The 21170-nt window shown below is 37.8% G+C and overlaps 1 protein-coding gene across 2 annotated transcripts in view; it reads left to right on the top strand.

Annotated features, from left to right (window-relative positions):
* SEMA3A (semaphorin 3A) overlaps positions 1 to 21170 on the top strand; it is a 171146-nt gene that overhangs the window by 111969 nt on the left and 38007 nt on the right. For both annotated transcript variants that reach the window (XM_074903439.1, XM_074903440.1), the window contains one exon: positions 20393 to 20535. In XM_074903439.1, coding sequence (XP_074759540.1) covers positions 20393 to 20535 — 143 coding nt within the window. The remainder of the gene's footprint in view (positions 1 to 20392; positions 20536 to 21170) is intronic.

Here is a 21170-nt window from a genome sequence, read left to right as displayed (position 1 = left end):
TCATCCTGAACCGTCATAAAAGTAGGACAGCATTGCACAGAGCAATTAAGTTCTTTGGATTTCAGTATGAACACGGAGTTCCTACAGAATCACACACTGTTTGGAGATGCTCCACCTTCTATAAGAAGTTAAATGTTGCTGGGAAGAGGGCTTTGAACTGTGCCCAGCCCAAGGGAAGGTGCTGATGAGCAGCTCTTAAAGACTTTTTAAGTCTTTTAAAGATATTATATACTCACAGGCTTCTAAAGACATTTCATTTTGTATAAATAATTAAACAGTCATCAGGCCAAATAAAGCAAGGGAGACTGATTCTATAGCTGTGTAGTTGGGGCATTCATCTAGAAGGTAGGGAACCATACATCAGTCACTGTAGCAGTGTATATTTAATTATTGATATAGAGTTGGCCAGATATGACATGGAGGCATTTGCAAAAACACAGTAAAATAAGTTGGTGCTCAGGGAAGTTATCCTGATATGAAAAGCTGCAGTTCAGTGCCCCAGACTGAATCATGTACTTTTTTATAAGCCATGTATATACTCACTCTGGACATTATTGGCTCCTCTGGTAAGCGCATGGACTTCCTCTGCACAAAAAGCTTTGACAGTCTTAGTTGGTCCCAGTGAGGGTCAAGAATAGTTCTGAACTCTCAGGAAAAAAAATCCTGAAATTGAAAAAACATCTCTTGTCCAGCTTTACTATACTATAAGGAGCAATGGCTTTGATGTTACACAGATATCTTGCTTATAGGCAAACCCCATGTTTTCCTTTAAATGTGCCATTGCCTCTTATAGTTCAGAGACATCAGAAGCTAGTGTTATTTCAACAAAGTGTATGTAGGGCCCTGCTTCAGCGATAAAAAAAGATAGGTAGGAGTCCTGAGCAGGTTGGAGCAGCTTACCCTGGTACCAGGTTGTTCCCTGGTGAACTACACACAGCGTTTGCTGTACACCATCTGCAGCAGCATTCGTGGAAGGGCTGAGGGCATGGCTGGAGGCAAGAAGGCAGAAATGACAGTGCAGTGTACCAAAGCGAATGCTAAGCAATGCAAAAGCAATGTACTGAAGGAAGTTTTTGAGCTGAAGATTAGGGGGGTGGAAAGAAAGTGTGGAGCCACTCTCATCTTCCCTGACTTGAGCACAGGGGATCTGGCCTTAACTTGTTAACATTTTGTAAAATTACTAACCATAAACATGTATTTTAAAAGCAGAGCAGAGTTAGGCTGTGGAAGATTCAAAAGAAAATGAAATCACAAAAGCTGCATTAAGATAGTATGAATCTGGTTTGCACCCCAGAAAAGTGAGAGAATACTGGTGTTGCTCTCCCTCTTTATTAGACCTGGGGTTAAGAGAGACTGTCAGTCTGGATTTCCAGCCTTGACTTGGAATTTCCTTGCTTTTTATGGGTTTTAACCAGCTCTATGATATTATTTTAGCATACTTTCCATGGCTTAATTTTTAAAGTGGGGAAGTAGCTGTGCTTAGTCCCCTGGGGTTATTGTCCTTGGTAATCTTTACTTTACGGTTACATAAACAGCTGAGAATTATAGAAGCTGAGCGACTGTTCAATAAAAAAGAAAATGCCCTCTTAAATTTCACAGGCTCTAAGGCAGGAAACATGGACTTGATACTCTCCTGGCATTCATACAGAACTTTAGCCATTGCTTTATGTTGTTTCCGCTTATGGCAGTTTGTTGGATGTCCCAGCACTGGCAACATATTCGCATAATTTTGAATATATATGTCTTGCACAGTAGAGGAATGTATGGCAACAGAAAGACAAGACTGGAGCTAGTTTCTAGGTTTTTTACCTTTCTAATAAAATGTATTAAATGTGTCAAGATTTTTAGAAATTAATATTTGTTTTCTTGCAACTACTCTTGCTTGGACTTGGATGTGTTAATTTGCTGCATCCTTGAATCTATAATTTGTCTTTCATCACCCACACCAAACACTTTTCCCACCTACAGATGCCATACCATATACTATACCCACAGACACCCCCCTCTTCTGTGCCACTCCCTTGTCCCTCAGTGCCTTCCTAGTTTCCCACTTTCCATCTCACCTCCTACACATTCCCAATCCGGATATATAGAAGGCACTAAAAGGCATGCCACAAAGGTAAGCAGATGTGGAAAATGGCTGACCTGCCAGCATAGACAGGACCCAGTCATCCTGGTACCTAGGGCTTATTTCACAAAGTACATCTAAGGTATTCTTAGAGAAAGAAGGTGATGGATGCTCCAAATACAATAAATCTCCAGCAAGAAAAGAGCTATTTAAATAAAGGACATTAAAAAAAAAAAACAAACAAACAAAACAAAAACAAACCCAAAAAACCAAACAAAACCAAAACAGGCTATGAGCTGCATATGAATATATTAAATCTTCAAACTAGAAGTCTTAAAGCATAAGGGGAATGAAGTTAAAAAATGCTGCCCAGTAGTAGTCACTGAGGCAGCCTAGCTGATTTTAAGAGGAATTTGGATAACATTTTATGTGTTATCATATAGCAAACTTGTCTGACATTGCAAGGGACTTCAGTGAGTAGACAAAGTCTCTTCCAGGTCTGCATTCCCATAAATTTACAAGGGCATATTTAAACAACCTTACCAGTGAAAGCAGTGGCAGGATTTTTTTGTGTGTGTTTTTTCTGTTATTGTTCTTTTGGTGCTTTTTTCTCCTCAAAGATCTCTTGCATTTGAAATATGCATTTCTATACTTGCACCAAATTAGTCAACTGATATCTCCAACAGGCAGGCTATAGTGTGGACCAAGCTCCACACTTTCTCACCACTGCTTCTACAGGTATGAACAACCCCAACCCTTGCAGGAACAAAACATGTCCATATATGCAAGCCTCATTTCTCACTCAATACACCCTCCCACCCCCATTCCCATTATCTTTATTGCTAAGAATAGTAAAAAAATAATTTCACAGTGATAAATTCCATGTGTGACAAATGCTAATGTCACCTAACACAGTGCTAGGAAGTACTCAGAAACTATGGCGACGGTGGCATAATAATGTGAACAGAATGGCATACGAACTCAATTTACAAGGGTTTTTTTCTCCCTTAAGTCTGTAGTTCCAAATTTGAGTGATTGAATATGAATTTTAAATTGTTTTTCTCATTGCAATCTAACAAGTCTTTTCTCTATACATTTTTATTACAACACGTTCTTTTTCTCTTGGAAGAAATGTAGAATTTCTGAAATCACAAAATAATCACTTCTTTCTTAATGTTGTTACTTGATGTTTATACTGTCACTAACCTGAAATGGTTACAGCTCGGGAAGCCATAGGTCCAGCTGAATGCTTGATCCAAAGATACTCATGTATTTGAACCAGTTGACTCATCCTGTCTCAGAACTGCTCCCTGTATCTTTATACAAAGTCAGAGAAACATTTGATTCAGAAATCAAAAACCAAGTAGCAATTAGAGAATGTGATTTACAGTGCCTCTGGATGTGTGGAAGATCATGGAGATGGTGTGTAAAGACAACCAGAAAAATTATAATCTCCCATCAAGTGGCCTAAATGAAATTATTTTAAATCCATCAAGGAAATAAATCTTCTCTCTCTCTCTCTCTCTCTTTCTCTCTCATTCTCTCTTCCTCCCCTTCCAGTTTAGATCATTTCTTCATTACATTTCAGTGCTATGGATGAGATTTTGTTGTGTTTAAGTATGAAAAATTGGCAAAACTAGCCAAATGATATGTTTTGAAGCTGGAGTGATAAAAACGAGTGGGAAAGATCAAGCAGGAGAGGACGTTCTCCTGATCTGACTGTGCATTTTGAAGAATTCCTGACACTAGAGAAAGTGACCTGGGGCAAAAAGGTTACTTGCATCAGTAAACATGTTGGTCTGAGATATAACCACAGTATGGTTGGGGAAGTTAGGATACAAATTGGTCCAGGAACACCTGACTTAGGATATATGTGTATTACATGGTTAACCATGGGCTCATTTATGGGTTTGATTTTGGTCAGCATTATTGTCCACACCAGAAAAAAATAGCTGGGAGTGTAGATTAGAAGCCATGTTTTGCTGCAATTCATACTATGACTCTCTTTATAGAGCATATAAGATCAAAAATAATGAGGTAGCTCAGAGTGCTTTGTTCACTGTTTCCACTGGAGACCAGAGAAGTTTGTCTGCTGCACATAGTACATTTTTAGGAAAGAAGTTCATTGCTCTCCAAACAAGCACTGTGGGATATGACCCCAGTCCCAGACAGATCAGTGAACGGTCTCTCTCTAAACGGACTTGGAAGTGATTGCCAGCTTGGGGATCTACGTGCACTCATGTACACTAAACTGATGTTGCCTTAGAATTGTTAAATTTTAGGGGGTTTACGTCGGTGGTGAATACAATATCAGGTCAACAACCCAGTAAATCTTTGTGAGTTTCATGTCAGGATAAGACCTGAGAGTGTAACCCTTCCCATCACCTATGCTCTGACTTTTCTTGGGAGGAAATTGGACGAATGAGCCAGAACAAGCTCTGACTAGATGCTAGATGTGGATAAATCAGTGCACCCGGCTGCACAGCGCAAACCAGGTCATCTGGCTTGGGTGTGCGGAACCAAATTTCATGACCCAGGTGAATTGCTTTTTATAGACATAACTTTAGATTAACAAATCTAAGTCTCGTCTTCCACCTCCAGCAGTAGGAGCTGTGTAACCAGGTGCATGAGTACACTCCAGTAGTCACACTCTTGATCCTTCATGTCTCCACCTCTGTACCCATCACATACTGAATAATAAATACCAGCAGTTGATTACAAGTAGTCCCAGTGATACTCTATGTTCTCTAGAAAGCTTTTTTCTAAAAAAAACCCCAACAAACCAAAAACCTAAGAAAGTTTGTTTACTTATATGTATTTATTTAAATGGATAACTTGTAGAGTTGGCAATGGACAGCTTTGTAAATTGATGGTCTGTTTGCATAAGGAAGGTGACAAACTCTGTATACAAGTCAAGCAGTGGTAGCTGTGGTGATAATCTTTACTATAAAGCTTTGTGTACTACTTTCAGTTAATATATGTTAAAAGGACCATATCTATATCTATATATATATGTATAAATATGTTACCCACATGCATCAGTTCATAGGAAGCCTCTCCTTTTGCCCTAGAGATGTATTTCAACAGGGAGAACAAGGTAATTTATCCAGGACAGATGTAGCTAGGTTCTAAGGCTGCACTTGCTTTGTTTTTGGTATAGACCCCACTTTAAATTACACAACATGGGTTTTCTTTTTAATTATTATTTTCACAAAGATCTAAATCATCTTAAGGAAAAGGAAAGTTCAGATTAGGTGGCAGGATGCCAAAGACAAAGCCTGTGTGTTTATAGGCCTTGCAAATTCAAGTAGGTTTCCCATGATCTCTGAGATCTCTATGAGAGCTCATCGCAGCTCTGCTGTTGGAAAACAGTGACTTTTAGCTACCAAATTGTGCCTCTTTTCCTGTTCACAAAAGTAGCTAAGCAGTTTTTCAAGAAAAACTAAGTAGAAATCTGCTTGTAAGGAATGACACAGCAGAATACTAATTAAACAAAGCTGGAATGGGTCTGTTACAGCCCGCTTCCTTGGGATATGACATATATCTGAATCTTTTTTTTTATGTTCTTGTGTCTTTTTTTTTTTTTTTTTCTCTTCTGCTCTAGCCATCAATTTAATGAGTGTTGACCCTGTCAATACCAATTTCCTCTTCTCAGGCCACCACGTTCAGAGTTTGGTGGGCATTGAATAGAGATTTACTGTTGACTGGGTAATTTGAGTTCATGTGTGTGGTGAAAAATTAGTCAGGAGAATTACCCAGAAAAGTGGATGCCATGACAATGCATGTCACCATGGTGTGACCAGCTCTGCTGACATAGGTTTCAAAAGCTCTCCCCCTGTGAAAATGGGGCCTGTTTGCAAATTAATTAGTTTCTGGCAGCAGCTTGATTGTTGACCCAAAGTTTGTAGAGTGGAAAAACAATCAGATTAGTGTGTTCAATATAAAGGCCCAGCACAGCACTCAAGTGCAGTTTGCCAAACTGTTGAAGCCGTGAATAGAGTGAAACAAATTCTTTTTTGAGAAGCCAAGGCAAAGGTTAAGTGTGATGTGACTAGAGCATGCTGGCCGCGGGGTGGTGTGGGGAGAATTAGAGGTTTCAGCCACACAAAAATAGAGAATGCTGAGCGAGTTGCATTGAATTTAATGAAATTCACAGCTTCAGACGAAAAAGTGTTTGGCAATGCTTTAGTCTGTGTTAAAGGGAGAAATAAGATGGCTTTGTTTTAACAAGTTTTCTTTGTACAGCCATGTGGGACACCACGGACTGAGTGTCTAAAGGGTTTAGAGATACTTCCTGAGCCTCCACGCTGTTTCTAAGCACCTGCAGACTTAGGTTTGTACCAGTTCCTCCCCACCACACACTAACTCTCTTTATCTCTAATGATTCAATCCAAGCTTCCCATTCATCACCTCCAACATTTGGGCAGGTTTCTTCCTTTAAATAGTGCTAGTGCCAAGACTCATGGGCAAACATATTAGAAATCAACCCTTGCAGATAGATAAGACTAGCTAAAACTTCTTATTCATGTACAGAGACAAAAGTTAGATACTAAAAAATATCACAGGTCAGATATTTAATTGATAATAAATGAGAATATCCCCAATGCAGCCAATAAAGATCTACTGATTTCTACTCACTGCAGTGCTCAGCTCGTTTCACTAATACGCTTTATTTTTTGAATAGCTGTTTTTTATATAAATCTGTCCTTCATCATCTATTTATGGCATTCACTGTTATTTATGTCCTTATAATATTTCCTTTCTATCAAACAACGCCTGTCCATATTTTAAATTATTATTTTCCCTGCATGACAAATAGAAAGAAGGAAAATGCCAAGAAATGTGGAGGAGACCATGTTCATGGGCAGTTGATACAGTCTTCTCTTGAGGCAATATCTTGGCCCTGTTGGCCTGGATCAGAATACCTGACAGAAGCAGGGGAATGGGAGGATTCAGCTGCTGAGATTAAAATTCAAAGGGCTTCACCGCCACATAGCCACCACCTACCCCATCAAGTAACTGAGACGTCCAGCACACCCAGCAGAGTTAATGATGTGAGGATACAGCCCCCTAGTCTGTTCCTACCTCTCTCCCTCATTCCGTAAAATTACAACTGTTAGTCTGCAACATATACAGACCTTGTGATTTTTTCTTGCTAATGGGGCTGAACCTAACCCCCTTTACGCTAACATTCCTGAACCATGAATTGCGTGTCCCAAAAGGCATTCAGTGTTGCTTGCAATTAACACAACTGATTGCTCAAAGCCGGCACCTGATGTGGCATGTAGCCAGCTGGAAACATAATTGGCTCCTTAGATGGAGAAACATCCACTTCAGAGTGGAGTTTGTGATGACGGAATTATTAGTTCAAAGTAAGCCAGGTATTTGAATACCTGGTCTATACATTAAAATCTCAGTTAGCGCTAGACACAGCTGAAATAAGTTGCAGACTCAAAGCCTCCCATTCTTTATGTCTCCATAACTTCCCCTTCTCTTTGTTCATGAAATCGTGTAAATTCCAGTCTGAATGCTTGTAAGGCTAAGTAATTGCTTTTGTTCTTTGGGTTATTTAATTACAAATCTCAGTAGATGACAGGTCCTCTGCACTAAAGGAAGACATCACATTTGCACAGTTACAGAGTCCCAACACAAATGTGTGTGGCAAATCAGTGACTGCAGATTTATTCATGCCCTCTGGGACCTGCACTGCCTTTTCAGCTTAGCATGCAATATGATTTAAATTACAGCTTGTGCAGAGCTGTGCCTTGGGATTACACTCCATGTTTCCAACTGTTTATAGTTCAGTGAGCTTTAACCTCTGTGATTCTGAAAATTAAATAATGTCACGGCTGATATCAAACTGATGGCTGGTACTAGATTGCTAAATACTGTCTTGTATTAAAAAACTATTTTTACAACAAAGTGGAAACATCAATATATTTAAAACATTGATAACACATTCAGGTAGTTGAAGAGCACAATTCAAAACTCACACTAGCAAAGAATTTCAAAGCTAATGTTAAGCTCCATTTTCAAGGATATATTCCTACTTCCATATTTAGTAGAGTTATGGCTGTTGACTTTACTAAAGCAGGACAGGGCCTAACACAATACTTTGTGATTTGGTAGACACAAAAAGCATGTAAGATCAAGAAATGTAGATAAAGCATCTGTTGTATTTGTTGTCAATTCCTTGCAGATTTTAAAGTTTCATTATTTTTGAAATACTACGATAAATCAAATCTTAAGTCTTGAAGACCTTTTTGTGCTGTAACTGTAGGACATGTTAATATTTCTGTAGCCTTTCAACAGAGAAAACACCTAGTTAAAAAACTCTATATTTAACATGGCATGTAGTTTTCCAGCAGATGAGTTTTCATCCTTTTCATGGTTTTAATTGACACAAAATATTTTAGTGATTTTTCTTCATTTACTCTGCAAAATCCAGTGTTTCCAGGATAGATGCTGTTCCAGTCCCACTTGAGCCACTTCACTGGGTCCCTCCCCAGGTTCCACCAGGCAACACCTGCAAAACAAAAGGGTGAAACAGATGCCACTACCACCATCACTTAGCCTGTACAGCTTTATTCATGACTGTGGTGTAAGAAAGAGACCAGGAAGAGAAAAGGACAAATGGGAGAGACAAACATATTTATCTTTCACTTGTAAAGGTGGCATGTTTGACTAAATAACAGAAAATAAACAATGAAATCCCAAATACCTTTGTCACAGAATTGCAGTTATCAGATATGATGGACAGATCACACACACACCCACACAATAAAAAGCTTGACAAATGGTTCCTCATTTGATGCCTTAGAGTTTTGACAGTGCAATAGATCCTGAACTTCCCAAGGGTACTTCTTTTTCCCCTTGACCTTTAGGGTACCCTTTGTTACTTATGTTAAGCTTCAGTGTCTAGTTTTTAGGTTTCAAAGTGGTGTCTGAAGTATCCCTTCCCTTGCTATTCCATTGGATTCCATAAACTTATATCAATCTATCTTTGCTGAATAGCTGGCTGTTAGATTTGATTTTTCCAAACATATAGATAAATGCTTTTACATACCATACAGTAAAAAAGACATAGTAAATTTTATGGTAACATTTAAGATTTGTCAAGGTATACAGGTATTCACCAGCTAATAGCTGATAGTCAGAAGCATGTGAATGCCTCAGATGTGATAGTGTACAGATAAATGACTATTACTGAAATGTAGTAACACTGTTTTTAAGAATCTCAATTTCAGTGACAGAAGCAGCAGTATTGTCTGAAAGTTTCTGTATCCAAAGACTGTTGAGAGTAACCCACCAAAACTGAACTGCCAGCTGATATGCTTTTTCTAGTGGTTTTGCCCTCTGTTCTCAGATCCATATCACTGGTGGCTATAGGCTGAATGTTTCATGTATTAGGAAGGTGAGTCATCTTGTAGTGTTATCAGGGAAAAATTACCTCTTTTGAGGTCAAGGGTTAAACTGTAAATCTTTTGACCACCATCTCTTGTACAACATCTACCAGAATATGATGTTCCTGAGCACTTAGGGCTGCCACAAGCATACTAAATAAATGAAGACAAAATAGTTCCTTCTCTGATTTGCCTTTTAAAGTGATAGCCTGGCTTGTGTTTTTGTGTAGATTACCCAATAATGGAAAAGAGTATTTTTAACATATGTTTGTATGTATAAATTTAATTTCCTGTTGGTAGATTTGTAAAGTTTTCCGTTCAGGTAAGAGCAGCAAAATTTGTAGGAAGATTTTACTAGATGAGTTGATAGAAGAAGAAACCAGATAACCTTTCAGGGACTGAGATTATTTTTATAGATGATCGTTAAGAAAAACAGAAGAAAAGTTATTTTAAAGACTGGATTACATATTCTTTCCATCCACTCCACAGCTGTTATGACATATACTATCATAATACACTATCTGTGAATATGGCCATCTATCTGAGGATTGATGTTTATTGATTCCTTCACTGCCTTTTGACAAAATTCAATACCCTTATAAATAATAAAAAGTGTTTCACCGATGTCAGTGAGATTAATCATACTTCCTGAGTTCTATGATAACATTTGACACACTGTAAAATCTGACAGTCATAGGGCACAGCTCTCTCCACTTACCCACCCCTTCGATCTCTGTTTCCTATTCTTCTGTTTCTCTAAAGGAACTTCCACTAAATGCAGAAAAAGCTTCATGAGAGGGAAAGGTGCAAAACCTTCCTATGAGATATTTTATATGGACTAGTGAGTCATCAACTTTTTTCACAAGATCGTGTGAATGTGTTGTCATTATTAATACTCAGTTCTGCTCCATATTTGACATATTTTCAGGTTGGGGTTTTTTCCCAGACTTATCGGTAGGAAGCATTCTTTAAAAAAGTGTTCCACAGTTTCCCATTTATTACATAACTTATATTTTTTACTGTGTTTCATTCTTTTATTACTTTATAAATACTTTTGCTAAACTTTGTGCTAGTTCCTCTCCCTGTTGTCAAGTATCATAAGCATGTGTGCTGCAAATTCCTCCCTCTCTGCTTTTAAAAAATGCTAAAATTTTTGAGTTTGATACAATGTTACTCCAAGGAGGTTTTCATTCTTAGAAGTCACAGTTCTTACATCAAATATTTCTGAAATGCTATCGGTGAATAAAATAAAAAAAGGGGGGAGGGTTTGCTTGTACAGGATAAGAGTCTACATCAATTAAACAGAGTCTGGAAACAACTTTCTGACAGAGATGCTTAAAATGTAGTGTTGCAAGACTTTTCTATCTCAAGCAACTCCATGGTTTTCATCACACCTGTGCTATCAAACACCTTTTTTTCTTTTTTTTTTTAATGACCAGAAGTAAATTTCATATCATCAATAAACTAGTACATTATTTCAGTTGAGTACATAACCTGTTAATACCTTATGTTTACTGAAACTAAATTAAGTTGGAATCACATATGCTCACATGACTACAGAAGGAGGTTGTCATAACTGATGTTATCATACTGAATATTTCAGGTTGTGCTGAGGGGTTTTGCTTCCACTTACAGATGCCTTACTGCATTTTATGTTTCTGGGCTACACTGACAGATCAGTTAAAAACACTCATTCACCCAACGCTTTTTTCAGTCTTTACTGCCATCCCTCATTAATCTTATTTTAATGGATCTTGTGTCAAGTTGCTTTACACTAGCTGTAAAAGGTAATTATAACAACAAAACCTTTTTCATAGTTTGACAAAATGTCCTCAGTTTTGTGGCCAAATATAAAGGATTTAACAAAGAAATTAAATTACAGGAGATTGGATAAGTTAGGAAATTGTTACAGGAGTGTCTGCTGGATCACTCCTTGGGAACTGGCTCGGGCTGATGATCATTTCCCAATGAATGAACATCACTCACTGAGAACAGAGATGATGGCAGAGTCCTGTCCAGTTTTTTGACATGATGTCAGGGAGGAGATTGTTTTTACAGCTACACAACCCCTTCCACACCCTTCAGATTGAACTTGGCAGTAAAAAGTTTGGAAGTTTTCTTCCTATCTTGAAAATAGATGATTTTTGTCACAAAGGCCATATTTGTTCACAGTGTAGACAGAAAAAAAAGTGATATATGTGTGGGCAAAGGGTCCTGCCGGAGAAAGGGTTCTACAGAGATTTCTGACAGAGAAATCTTAAGAGTTTACAGCTCTGTAGATAGATGGAGGCTGAAGACATACTTGTCAAGATACTGTTCAGTTTGGGGTTTCATGCTTTTGCCAATTGTACTGCTGAAGGCTGTCCTACTTTCCCTTCAGAGAAATGTGTTTGCCTTGTTAATCCCCATCTATTCCTCACATAGAGTCAGGGACTTGTCTACTGCAATGTGTCAGCAGTTTGGCTGATAGTTTGCTACAGCATGGTCTCTCTACCTTCAGGACACTTTCTTGTACGCTCTAATTTCCAAGATGCAAAGAGGAAGAATATTCCATCCAGACATAATCAGACATCTCTCCACATTCTGGAAGGCCTGAGAAAGTCACATTAGTGGAGAGGAACAGGTTTGGTCTCTGAGTTTTGGGTCATCTACCATAAATCGCTTGGGCATCTCCAGGGACTTGGACTCCACCTGTGAATCTTCAGAGCTTACAAAAGGCAGACCCATAGCATGGTTTTAATTGCCAAGAGTGTGTAACACCCCAAATCAGAAACCTCTTTTCTCCTCAGTGCCTTCATGCTCCGCTTCCTACCCTAATACATCACTTTTTAACATAAAGACTGTGATATTTAGTTTTTTGTCACTCATCCAGAGCTCTAAAGATGTAGGTTACACAGTTAAGGCACAGGCTTTCCAGTGTTTTTATTTCCAAGCATCAATGTCAAAAACTTCAGATAAATGACCTAGAGAGGAAGAAACAGGCTCTTAGCTGGAATTCTCATTAGCTTTTTCTGCAGAGAGGTTAAGAAATACAGAAAATTGAGATTAAAGTATTCCTAAATGGAGGCAGTATGCTGCAAGCCTTCCTTTCTGTTCTGTGAAGGACACTAGTTTTCTCAGTTGCCCAATTATTCTCTCTGAGGGACAAGTAAATCAGTTTAAAATTAACAGTGTTGATAGATATACAACACCTTAAAACATAGTCAGCAGTAGAAAAGAGGTGTTAATTTTGGTTGTTCTTCTGTAAAGAGATAATAATCACCTCTTTTAAATTAAATAAGGTGGGTAGATCATAAGCATTGTTTTGTGAGAAATCTAATTTACGTTGAGAATTAAGCTATAATTGTACTGAACTTTTGTATTCACTTTTCTTCACCATATAATTAGGCATTACAGGGAATCAAAACTATTGTTGTCTCTTTAGAACAAAGGCTTCAGAAACTGATAATTGCATCAGAGATCCTTCTCCTTCCTGTGTGATCTAAAATGTTACTCCCAAGAAAGACTCATACTGAATTATGCCTCTAAGCCAGAGGAGGAAAGACATCTCTGGGTAGTGACACTGCCTGGAGATTTAAGCCTTGGTCAGTATTCAGAGGCTCATTTACTCTACTTCAGAGGTTCTAAGTACCATAAGTTAAGGTTGTGCTCCCCTTAAGGTTACGTGTTTCTGTGGCACTGGGAAGAAGGCCAGGTGCATCAAGATGCTCTAGCTACCGCCAGCCACCCCACAGGCAGTGTCACTTCCAACCTCAGCCTGGTTCTTGGGGAGCTGCAGCCCACAGCTCATCCCCTGGCTGACTTTACAAGGTTCTGCACTTCTCCTTAGAGCAATCCCGCCAACGTGGAGCTTGTATGCCTCAGTACGTTCTTTCCTGTGAGGGTGGTGAGGCCCTGGCACAGGTTTCCCAGAGAAGCTGTGGCTGCCCCCTCCCTGGCAGTGTTCAAGGCCAGGTTGGACGGGGCTTTGGGCAACCTGGGCTAGTGGAAGGTGTCCCTGCCCATGGCAGGGGGGGTGGAACTAGATGAACTTTAAGGCCCCTTCCAAGCCAAACCATTCTATGATTCTATCATTCTGTAATATGAACACTCAGCCCTTCTTTGGTTTTGCCCCAACTATAAATCAGTATTTCCTTGAAAAACCCACACTTAATTCAGATTTAACATCTCTCACAATAAGAAAGATGCATAGGTGACACTCGGTGTCAAAGCACTGAAAAGCCACAAAGACTAGATTCCTCTTGCTGTATATGTAGGTGTAACACTGAGATGTGGAGGAATTTACATGTGTAAAAGTATTGTGTGCCTTTGTTAATGTGTGTCTTTTTGCTTGTTATGTTGCTGCTGCATCCATGTATTGATGTAATAGAGGGATATGTTACTACTATTTGTAATATCTTTCACCCTTGAAAATCTCTTTATGTCACAAAAAAAATCGTAGAAGTTGCCACTGAAACTTTATAGCTAGATTCTGCAGAGGCTTTTTTCTTAATTTTGAAGAGTATTGAATAAGAAAAAAAATGAAGAATATGTATGCAATGGAAATTACAAGAAGCCTTAGCTAAACCTTAAACTTACTAGCCCATATTATAATCTGATTATGTCACCAAAATTACCTTTACTAGTCTTTGAAACATTAAAAAAAAAAAAAAGAAAAGGATATGACTTCTAAGAAAAAGAAACTGTCATAGCTAACACACTATTTTATGATCATCATGCCTCAGCATGAGTCTGGCTTGACTCAAAGACAAACCATTTGATAAATATCATCAGTCTTTAAAACTCTTTCTGATGAGAATTTCCACTGCAACATCAATGACTGCTTCTCACCCTGTGATAGCTGCTAGCTTCTTAATCATGCACGGCCTGTGTACCACACATCCATCTCTGCCTAGCCATGGCTTTGAAAACAGTGTCTTTAAATCAGATGTCTATTCTGTGGTCTGTCCCTGGTACTACCTTCCATGTCAGCATCTGACAGTAAATTACCGCAAAACCCTCATATTAGGTCCATAATAGCCACAAGTTTTCCCTTGTGCAAAGAGCATTCCCACCTTAAGGATGTGGTCTGTTGCCATCCATGCTGTTGAAGAGCTTCACTGTAAGCAGTGAGTCCATGAGAATTCCGCGGTGTTTGCCTGAGTCACCGGCAACAAGAGGGATGTGAAAGTTGAAGAATTAAAATGAAGGGACTTTGGAAGAACACCACTAAACACTTCAGTGTTTTGTAAACTCCATTTGAGCGTGTAAAACCACAAACCAACTTAGCTCTCTCATCAGCATATATTAAAAGCTTTGTCCTCTGGTGACCTGGTGTGCTTGTGACAGACAGCTCTGCTGTGCGGATTTGTGACTGCATTGTGACTGATTGTGCTGCCAGTCCTCCTCTCTGTGGGTAGTAGAGCTCACTGTGATTGCATGTTCAGATTTTCTGAGGACAGTGCTTGGCTCTCTGTGCTGGGTCTCAGTGGATGGGCACTGTACATAGGTATGAAGTCCTGAGTAGCTGTCTATTTTTGTTGTTGTTAAATTTTTAATTTCAGCTTTTAATTTCAAGCTAAATTTTAATTTTCAGCTAGTCTTGCTCCTCTCCTCAGGGCCCCAGTCACCCTCCAGTACTTTTCGTTAAAATATAGCAACTGCAGTTTTACTGAGCGTAAAATCTCCCTGGTTTCCTAGAATTTCCTTGCTGTGAACTGATAAATTAGTAATTTTGACCATAAATATACAATAATAGGGGCATCTAGTTCAAACGCTTTACAAAACATTTCCTGAGAGAGCTGCCCTTTGGCTCCTGTCAAGTGATGAAGAGATGACCCCAGCTTCTGTTCCTTCAGCTTACTCAATCTTGACAGCTAAAGGTAATTTCTGTGCCTTCAAGTTTATAGATCTTCATTAAAATGCTAATACAATTCAGTTAGAAATCCAATTTCTGACTTTTATTGTTTCTTGCTATTGTGGAGTGTCTGTGTCTGTACGGTTGTTGCTGCTAAAGAGTAACATTTGTGAAAGAACAAATGCAGATCGATGTTCCTTAGTTTTTTTCTCAAACTGAAGTGCTGAGACAAGCAAAACATGTTTCCATTACTTAACTAAGCAAACAATGGCATATAAATCATAGAGGCAGCTGGACCAAGGTGTCGTTTTCATAAAGAGCCAGATTTCTCATGAAGGACAGTTTAATGGGCTGCTGCCAATGAAATGTCTGCAGAGCTGGTAATTGCAAGAGGGCATGCAAAAAGTGGCGCTAGAAAGGTGTCATGTGGGAGCTGAGAAATAGCTCCGAAGCCAAGACAACTGGAAAAAGGAGACTGAAAAAGGTGTGTGCTTTCATAATTTGCTTCTTGAGGCTGATTGTTTTAAATAAATTTCTAAGTTTTTATTTTTAGCCTGTTCACATTGGCTGCAAGATCAGAGAAGTGTTTTTAGCTGTAATTTTATTTTGATCATGTTTATGCTGTGGCTTTGTTTCTCCTTTGATCATGCTTAAACATGTTTCAGACATGTTTGTTTGATGTATGCTGTTTTTAAAACACTCTTCCACATTGTCTGCTTTTGGTTTTGTTTTTTTTTTTTTTAAACAACGAAACGTTGCAAAATATTTGCTGTCAAATTATTTCTTAAATTCATTTTCCCAAAACATGCTTTCTGGACTTTGAGCTAATGGGAGCCTGCTTTTAGACAAGAAAGTGTTGAACTGCTTTAACAGCATTTCTGAGCACTTCAAGGATTGGAGACAGGTTTAGGGTCGCAAAATACCCGGTAATTCATACACAGAAATTAGAAGTCATCCTATCTATCCACAATAGCTGCAGTGCACCAACTTTTACAATTGTCACCAGTGGGTTTGGATCAAAGTCCCACTTTCCGTTCAGTAAAACTTGCTTGAAGTTCATTCCAGCACTTCTTCTGCGGCTGTGTTGGATGCATGAAATAGGTCAACCCTGAATGAATTACTTTAAACTTCCCATGGGGACCCTTTGATACCGAACCTGTTTAATTTTGCAGGGTAAGGCAGGGCAGGCTCAATACAACATACACATTCATGGATGACATTTTTTCTTCTGCTGCATGGGTGAGCAATTAGGAGAGTCAAGGAGAAGTCCCTCATCTGTGGACATCTCCCTTCCCTTCCTCATAGAAGAGCAATACAAAAATGTGATGTAGTCCATGGAGAGGGCTATGTTGCGTGACTGCCGGCCATCTGGCTGATTGATTCATCATGAAGCTAAACAGTTACTTGTAAGCATGGTCTGAAGCCCTGGAGTTAAATGCAAGTGTGCATCAAGCCTCAGGCAAGTCAAACAGCTTCTCCGCTAATGAAACAATAAAGAACACACTACAGATCACTAGTTCACACCACCCACTTCTTAGTTTTATAACTACAAAATTATCAACCACATTTTCTCCCTCTCTCCACACGTATAACCAGGATGTTGCTTTTATGATCATTATATTCATTCTGAACAGAAATGAATCTGTTTCTATATGCAACAGAGCACAAGTAGGCTGTTCTTCCTTTATTTGGTTCATTGCATAGACATAGTTTTGTTATATGGAAGAGGAGAAAAAAAAAAACACCACCAGGTAACAAGAGCAAGAGCCCTATAACATGAAGAACTACTCTTTTATTGACTAAAACATATCGATTTAACCAGATGGCGAAACAGCCTGGGGTTTGCTCAGTAAGAAACACCAGTGTTATTCAACAAAAACTGTTCCATGATGTACAATGGATGTGTTCTAATATGAAGTTGTGCGACCGCTATATTTTCAGGGATGTAGTTTGGATTATTAATCACTAATTGAAAATCTGAATTCATCCCAGATGGGCACTGGTAAGAAATGTATACAAAGCATATTCACAAGCGCTCTGGTTATGGTGTTAGTTATATCTGCCTTCCTCACACCCCTCTCCTCTGCTACCACTCTGACAGAATTGTTTGAAATAAATATTTTTGATTTATTAAACTATTTTTCTATCATTCTTGTATCAATTCTGCTTTAATAGTAGACTGTCTTACTGTTTCTAGGTTCTCTTGCAAAATTATGAGAGGGAAAGAAAAGAATAATAATATGCTAACGGAGGGCAAGTTTATATAACCTGTACTATATCAGCAATATTATTGACTCAAATGGAACTCCCACAGTATCTTCATAGGCCAATGTAAAGTTAGATTTTTGATGCCTGATAATACAGTGATTTATTTTAGAATTTGATATCTTGTGATTTACAAAACCCATTGCACTAGAAACAAATCATTCAGCCATTTGGGAATGTATTTAGGTTTTGATTGAATGATATTTTTTTTTACCCTTTTCATTAAGACCTTAAGATTGTAAAAACAGTGTATTCAGACAAGAGGTTCTCCAGATGCAGTAGCCCAGAACAGTGTCTTCTAATGGGTATCCTCTTTCTCTGATATATCCTGCCACAGGCTGAGATGCAGAAATTTTCCATCTGTATTTTTGTGTTCCTTGTGATACAAGTTACATTCAAAGCCCTGGTAGATCGTATAGAAAATAATAGATATTTACTGTGGTACATTATAGTCTACATATTATTTATCTTGGGCCTCATGTCAGTGTAACTTGAAGGCTATTAAATGCATGCTAAAAGAAAAGAAGAAAATTTAGTAGCTTAAGTTACTGGGGTTTGGGGTGGAGAGCTTAAGCTGATTACAGATTTTTGATGTTTTCAGATGTCTAAAAAGATTTAATAGACAATGGCTAATAGACACAGTTCCACAGAGATCTGGTCTGTGCTCTGTGTTGTTCAACATGTTCATAAATAACCTGAAAAAGAGGTTGAGCAGCAGGATGAGAAAATTTTTCACATGATACTAAGTTATTCAGCATAGTGAGACAAAGGAAGACTGTGAAGAATTACAAAAGCATCTTATGCAACTGAGTAGCTAAGCAATCAAATGACAAATTAAATTGTTCTTGATGAATGATATAGTGATAAACTGTGAGGACAACCATGAGGAAAACATCCCTATCTTCACTTATAAAGTGATGGGCTGTGGACTGAACATTACCAATGAAGAGTTCTGGGGTTATGGCGCATAAAGTTCCATGAAAATTTCAGATTACTGCTTAGGAACTGTCAAAGTCATATTAAATGCTATGAATTAATAGAAAAAGAACAGAGAATTCAACAAAGAGCATTGCTATAGCCCTTGTATAAAAGCACAATTCATCCACATCTTGAACACTGTGGATATTTCCAATACAGGAATTAAGAGGCATCAAATTAAGTTAGTAAGATCAATGCTCAAAACATGAAATCAGAGGTAGGTTTTGGATCCTTAGATTGTGTATGTGTGGAACAAATTCCAAAAGAACGCTATGAATGCTGGAAATATCCATGGGTTCAGGAAGTGTCTATACAGATAACTGGATGAAAAATCTATTGTGAGTTACTAAGGATGTAGAAAGTAACCAAGTTCAGGGAATCAGCTACACTGAAAATAGTTGGAGGAAGGGAGATTATTCTAGCAGAGTATTATTTGTACTTACTGTATTCATGCTTTGTCCCGGATAATTGCTTCTGGACAGTGTTGGAGTCTGTATATTGATCTAAGTAGACTTTGGTCTAAGCAAGTATGGTCATTCTCATGTACTCTGTATATATATGTATATATACATACACACAACGTACATGAGAATATATATACACACACACACACACAAAATTATGCTGTATGTATAATAGAAACATCTAAACACATACATGGATATAGATAAATATATAAAAATATGTTGCTTACAAACATTGCCACCCTTAATAAGGCAATGGGTTTCACAGGACAGCTAGTGCAAACTGGCAAAACGAGTACAGTTCATTATTTCCATGACTATGTAGCAATAAACATACACTGAGAAGATGTTAATGCATGACACTAAAATAGCTTATAATTTCACATCGGAACAGGACTCTGAGTAGTTAAATATAGTTCACAGTTAATTATCCCAGCAGGATATAAAATGGTTATAAAACAGATTGGTAAATCTGTTGGATATGCCTTCTTTTTCCAAATATAGTGAAAGATACCAGCTGAAGTATCTCTGTAAAATACAGTGATGAGCCAGATTCACCAGTGGTATGAATTTACTGTTATGATTTCTATAACATTCTCTCCCAAATCTTTCCACCATTTTTTACATAACTGATCAGTATGTCTGCATTTACATTTGTTATGTATCTTCTTTATCACCAAATAATGTCACTCTAGTTCTCAAGAAACAAAGGTTTTCTGTGAAAAAAAAAATCTTTAAAAAAGTGAAAAGACAAAGCGTTTCAACATCTTGAGTAGAAATTAATGAATGAACTTCTCTTCTGAAAGCAAGACAAAAATGTTGTGGTTTGAAGTGTCATAGTGTGAAAGTAGATAATATCAATCAAAATTATTTTTTACTTAATTGTTTTGACAGTAACATTTTTTTACATGTAAAATACTTTCTTTATATAGTTTTCATTATTGCTAAAGTTAGAACTATTACATTTGTCTCAATAATTCTCTTATTTTATGTGTGACACATACAGAAAGAGTATTGACCAAAGTCAAAGCATCCAAAGAAACAAGAAGTATGTCAGTAATAAATACATGGAATTAGGAAGCCAAACTGTAATGTTATACAACCATTTGTAAAGAGATTTCATGAATGTTTAATTGCTCCAATAATAAAGTTAAGATCTGTTCATTAAATATCTGTAACAAACACCTCTGTGTATTAAAGATAAGAGGAATGTAAACACCTGTCATGTAGGTAAATGATGGTGTACCTAACATCGATATATTTGCCATCTGATGCAAAGATTGATTCTTGGGAACCAAAATCACAATTCATTTATATAAAGAAGGCAAGTAATTCAATTCATGGAATAGTAACATGTGCATTGGCATTGTCTTCTCAGATCCTAGATTTATTAGTGCTCACCTGATACAAGAGAGCGACAATCCAGAAGATGACAAAATCTATTTCTTCTTCCGAGAAAATGCAATCGATGGAGAGCACACTGGAAAAGCCACTCATGCCAGAATAGGGCAGATTTGCAAGGTAAAATGATGACTTCTTTGTGTGAGATTGAATACACTTTGCAAGTGATTTTAGAAACTGCATTTTCTTGCCTGTAAACTATTCAGTATTAATACCAGCATTGTACTAAAGCAGAGATCATCCCAAGTGAAAAATAGTTAGGGGATAACACACCCAAAGGTGTAGTATTCAGTTCTTTTCTGTTTGGGGAAGCTTAACAAACTCTGATGTGTTGTTTAAAAAGTCATAGGCATCTTCTGAGGTTTAGAATATGTCTGCAAAAGAGAGAAAATTTTACAGGAAATATGATACTTCCAGGTAGGCCAAAAACATTTGAAGAATTTACTTTTTAAAGGAATGTTTATACCTTTCTATTCCCACATTAGTAAGAACCTTTAAAACAGAGGCAAAGGAAGATTTAACGACAGTTGTTTGAAGCTAGCTGTGGAAATGGGCACCCATTCAGAAGACCCTTAATGACTGCAGATTGAATCATTCATCCACACTGATAAACATCCAAATATTTTTCTGACAGACTTTTAAAAAGATTTCTACAAGTGAAATTATATTAATAAAAGTTGTAGCTTTGGCAACTATGATGTTTATGGTAAAATTTAATCTTAATCCATAAGCACAATTTCAATTTATCTTCTCAA

Source organism: Athene noctua, chromosome 3 (genome assembly GCF_965140245.1).
Source record: "Athene noctua chromosome 3, bAthNoc1.hap1.1, whole genome shotgun sequence".
Taxonomy (NCBI): domain Eukaryota; kingdom Metazoa; phylum Chordata; class Aves; order Strigiformes; family Strigidae; genus Athene; species Athene noctua.
The sequence above is the reverse complement of the archived record's forward strand: the minus strand, read 5'-3'. Positions and strand labels throughout refer to the sequence as shown.